This window comes from Phytophthora infestans, genomic scaffold (assembly GCF_000142945.1).
Source record: "Phytophthora infestans T30-4 supercont1.13 genomic scaffold, whole genome shotgun sequence".
In the NCBI taxonomy this organism is placed as follows: domain Eukaryota; phylum Oomycota; class Peronosporomycetes; order Peronosporales; family Peronosporaceae; genus Phytophthora; species Phytophthora infestans.
The window spans coordinates 3,216,888-3,221,495 of NW_003303746.1; the positions used below are offsets into that span (position 1 = coordinate 3,216,888).

Here is a 4,608-nt window from a genome sequence, read left to right on the forward strand (position 1 = left end):
CGAGAAAATAATAACAAGAGGATGGAGTTTGATTCCACAAAGCAAAATGGTTCACCAAAAGGGCATTGTATCACAAGGTGAATGAGCTTGGATTGTCTGCTTCTGGCCAAATTGGAGGAAGACAACAAGGAAAGATCTGTTGCCAACACCATCCGCACGTGGAGCATTTTACTACTAACTGCTGCAGGCCACACTTGTTATACAGCTAAGCTCAAGACCAAAAAGCACAAATCCCATCAAACTACATGCATTTCTCCTTTATGCATCGGGAGCTACACGTACGCTGATGAATCTAACAACGTCCATCGCTTTAAACGTGCGGCCCACTAGAGAAGCCGCTAGCAGCTACACCTCCAGTCGGTGAGGCAGGGTGGTGTGACAGCCGACCTCGAACGAAGCCACCGAAGCCCTTTTTCTTCTTCTGCTCCTTCTGCATCTCAAGCTGGTGCACACGGGCGCCGTATTTGGTGGCGAGGTCACGGACGACTCCGTCCTCGTCACGGAATTCACCAATCACCTGACGGAAGTCCGGAACCCGTTCCGAAGCCAACGCCTTTAGGAACGGAATCAGATCCTTAAGCTCGTGGTCGTCGCGATCCCGTCCATTCGTAAAGGGCGTAACTGGAATGGCATTTTCGGGCTGAAGCTGGTACGCGGCCGGGTCGTCGTCCAGAATCACCACCTGTCTCAAGTCGCGGTTCAGGTTCGACAGGTCCTTGACGTGGGCGCCGTTCAGGTACCGCGTGGCATCACGGGACAGAATGTGCAGCGCGCACTGCTTCGGATCCAGTTTCTGCACGATCTCCTCGGCGCCGTAGTTCTGCGAGAAGATCACTATCTCGTAGTATTGGCACAGGGTCTCCAGGAACTCGTCCACGCCGGGACGCTTGGCGTGACGCCAGCCGTGCTTCCTCTGCAGCACGAAAAACCGCAAATATGTAATATATCAGCGTAATGTATAACAATTGCGGCAATTGCAGCAACGTACGCTCCACTCGGAGTGCACGAGTGTATCTTCGAGGTCGAGCACCAACACGGGGACGGGCGGCGTGTCCGCAGGCACTTGTGGGATGGGCCAATCGGGCAGCAGCTTCTGTCTGGACGGATCTGTGAATGGCTTGACGGTCTCTTCCACCTTTTTAGCAATGATCGCGTAGATATCGCCCAGGAATGTCGCGCCGAGCGTCTCCTTGACGCGGCTCTTGATGCCGTCGTCCAGCACGAAGTTCCATACGATGGAGCCCGAGATACTGCCAGCGAGAAGCGCAAATGAGATACGGGCAGGAAGCGACGACGTACGCACGACCTTGTGGCCGGTGGCAGCGTCGGCGGAGTGCTTGGCGGCCTTGCGAGCCGCTCGTCGCTCCGCTCGGGGCACAACTTTGAGAGGAATGTCACGACCCACTTTAGCAAAGATAGACGACGCTTCAGCGACAGAAGAGGGTGCACTTGCTTCAGCTGCAAGCATGAGCTTGCGGGTGGCGCCGATCCCTGCGAATGCGCGCATGCCGCGCTGTGCGCGCAACACTAGCTTCAGCATCATACTCTTAGATATGCGGTCTGTACGGCGTCGCCAGTCACAAGAAGAGTGGTACAGTGTGCCTCAATACTGGTACCGTGGGCTATTTGTGCCATCTTTACAAGAGCTCATTACTCTATCGATGGCACCTGAACCTGTAGATAAGTGGGTTTTCTCGCAGCTTCGTGCCGTGATCCTGCGGTCTTCACGGACACCAAGCGCGACGTCTGATGATGCAGAGAAGGAGAACACGGATACAGAGAGCCCTTCGGTGTTCCACACGCCGAGCTTCACCGAGTCCAAGGTGCCGTGGCGAGTGGAACAACAGCTGCGACGTACCACCTGTACCTTCATCGAGCACCTAGCGCAGCTCCTGGAGATGCCTGAAGCTCCCAGCATAGCCGCTCAATTGTTTGTCCAAAGATTCTACATGATGCATTCGTTTGCGACCCACGACCGCTTCTTGGTAGCTACAGCTGCGCTGTTTTTAGCTGGCAAGACGGAGGAATTCCCAGTCAAGGTCCGCTACGTCACCGAGTGCTCCATGTACCTACTGCTATGTCGAGAACAAGCTCAAGAGAAATTAACGACGAAACATAAGTCTCATACGCCGAAAGCCAATGCAGCTGTTGCACAGCGTCACTCGCCGTCTCCTGCTGCGGCCAAAAAGAATCAGAAGCTCGATGCCAAAGGAAAACTTGTGGAGATGAGCTCCACGCTCGGAAATGACAAGGAAGCAGCAAATACCAAGCACATCGAGTGGCTGAATGCGTTATTAGAGGTCGTGGAGGTCGGAGAGGTCGAAGCCAACTCCAGTAAGGTCTTGCTCCTCGAAAGGATCTTGCTACTCACCCTGTCTTTCGAGATCGGAGCGCCGCAGCCATTTGCCTATGTGGCTCCGCACATGGAGAAGATTTTCGACTTGGAGGCGATGCATCCGGATATTTCGTACGAGAATATTCGTCAAGTCACATTCATGCTGGTCGCCGATGCTGTGAAAAGTGGCTTGATACTGGCGTTTGACTGCATTGCGCTTGCTGCTGGTGCAGTGTACCTGGCGTGTTTGTATCATCATCAAGTGAGTCCGAATGTAGCAACAGAGAAGAACGAGCCGTGGTGGACGGTGCTGCAGCTGCCGGAGAGGGAGCTGGAAGAGGTAGCGAGATGCTACTTGTGGATGTATGAAGATGAGAGTGGAGACAAGATCAAAGGACTTGGACCTGATTTCCTCGACCTGTGGACACAATACCGACCAAACGACAACCGACCCGACCTGGAGTATATCAAGGCACTGGATGCCTCTCTACAGACGCCATAGCTTGACATGATCTATTAAATTTGACCTTACCTTTGCAATGAACTTTCCGGATATTGCCAAGTGGCATTTATTATGAACTTACTCTCAAACCCAGGACCGAGCCTTGCGTGGGCTGTCGAGCAATCCCTTAATGTAGTACACTTGGAAGAAGCACACTACGAGGTAGACTGCGCACTCCAATGCACCGTAGAACATGACGTGCTTGTTCATCTCTTCCTCCACTGCAAGTAAACTAGATGTCAGCACTTCGTATCATACAACAGCTCTAAACGTCGAAGCTCACCCTTGATATGCCTGTCCGTCCGAATGAGTTGCAATCTCTGCTCTGATTCGAGCTCGCCGAGACGCACATCCAAGTGCGACGCGTACTTCGCCAACACACTCACGTGCTCTGAACATCAGTCATAATAGTTAACCGGAGTCTAGAAGACTTATAGCACACAAGTGGACCAACCTTTCTCAACCGGATGCTGCGACTGCAACGTGTTAGTCACGTGCGTCACTAGCTTCCCGTCCGAGTCCGGATTGATGAAGCAGAACTCATGTACACCCGATTGCCTGCACACAACCCCATCGCCAAGCTGTCAGCTACTCTCTCCCGCCCATTTAGCAGCCAGAACTCACTTGGGTATGACGAGATACTGTCCCTCTGCGTCTCCTAGTCGTCGGTAGATAGTGACGCCCTCAGGGTTCTTCACCTCCAAATCAATGTGCGAATCTGCAGAGCTCACGACATAGGCACCGCCCAGTTCATCTCCGTCGAATTTGGCGTCCTGGTAGAAGCAATCGCTGCTCTCTCCAGCTACGTAGAACGTCAAGCCCTCGGACGGATCGAAGTCGAAGCTTTCCACGGCGCGAGCTTTTGGAGCGTACTCCGCGTCTGCTCCAACTCCACGCGGCTTGTCGTCATACGGATCAAAGTGTGGGTCTTCCGCAACTGCGGCGGCCTCTGGATCCAGAGCCGCGAAGTCGCCTTGCGCCAAAATCCCGGGCAGCGCTAGTAGCAGCCACGTGGGCAGCATTGGCATCTTCATCTTGGTCATTTAAAGACAATGGCCAATCAGAAGTGAAATTGATAGTAGTCTGACAAATTCCCGCGTTGAACTTCGTGTTATTGTCAGCTTTCACAAATCAATCCCAATATTTACGGATACACTGATTGTTAGAAACAGACAAAAAGTTTATTGTTACCAATTGTAATAACATGGCTTTTCATAATCTTCAATCTGATCACAAATGATTTTTCGGTACTTAAACATTATCTGCCATTATCAAAACTGAGCTCCAAGTAAGTGGTGGAGTCCATCGTGATACCTTATTTTGTTAAAAATGCAGCCATGAAAAGAACAGAAGGACAAGAATATGACGGGAGCGTACGGGCCACAGAAGGGAACTGTATACATAGACACCCCAGCATGCTGAAAAGCACGGGCTACGAAAGAGCACGCACGCTTGAAGCCACGGTAGAACACGTAAACGGTAAGAGTGCACGGCCAGAAATTCTCCCATAGCACCACGGTTGAACACGGGAGCACAGTCGATCGACCAAAACATGAAGCCGCGGAAGGACCATTAACGGGAGGTTGTCGAGTATTGAAACACGATACCAGGGTAGAACCGGAGCTCACTGGGGAGCGCGATACTACTGTAGATAAACGAAAGCATGGGACGACAGACCAGCCGCGACACCAAAGCGATAGCACGATAGCATGGACGATGGGACAGCCACTAAAACATGGGGAGAACAAGCAAGCCACGGGAAATCACCGAG

At 52.3% G+C, this 4,608-nt stretch overlaps 3 protein-coding genes across 3 annotated transcripts; 1 reads left to right on the forward strand and 2 right to left on the reverse strand.

Annotated features, from left to right (window-relative positions):
- Nucleotides 1–310: 310 nt before the first annotated feature.
- Nucleotides 311–1,575, reverse strand: PITG_08653 (mitochondrial import inner membrane translocase subunit TIM50, putative; the record flags this gene model as incomplete). Its single annotated transcript, XM_002903962.1, has 2 exons — nucleotides 311–913; nucleotides 989–1,575. The coding sequence occupies 2 exons, from the start codon at nucleotides 1,541–1,543 to the stop codon at nucleotides 311–313; spliced, it is 1,158 nt and encodes a 385-aa protein (XP_002904008.1).
- An 86-nt stretch (nucleotides 1,576–1,661) lies between these two features.
- On the forward strand, nucleotides 1,662–2,837 carry PITG_08654 (uncharacterized protein; the record flags this gene model as incomplete). Its single annotated transcript, XM_002903963.1, has 1 exon — nucleotides 1,662–2,837. The coding sequence occupies one exon, from the start codon at nucleotides 1,662–1,664 to the stop codon at nucleotides 2,835–2,837; it is 1,176 nt and encodes a 391-aa protein (XP_002904009.1).
- Nucleotides 2,838–3,116: 279 nt separating this feature from the next.
- Nucleotides 3,117–3,880, reverse strand: PITG_08655 (uncharacterized protein; the record flags this gene model as incomplete). The annotated part of the gene is made up of 4 exons (XM_002903964.1): nucleotides 3,117–3,131; nucleotides 3,188–3,228; nucleotides 3,292–3,395; nucleotides 3,462–3,880. The coding sequence occupies 4 exons, from the start codon at nucleotides 3,878–3,880 to the stop codon at nucleotides 3,117–3,119; spliced, it is 579 nt and encodes a 192-aa protein (XP_002904010.1).
- Nucleotides 3,881–4,608: the final 728 nt, after the last annotated feature.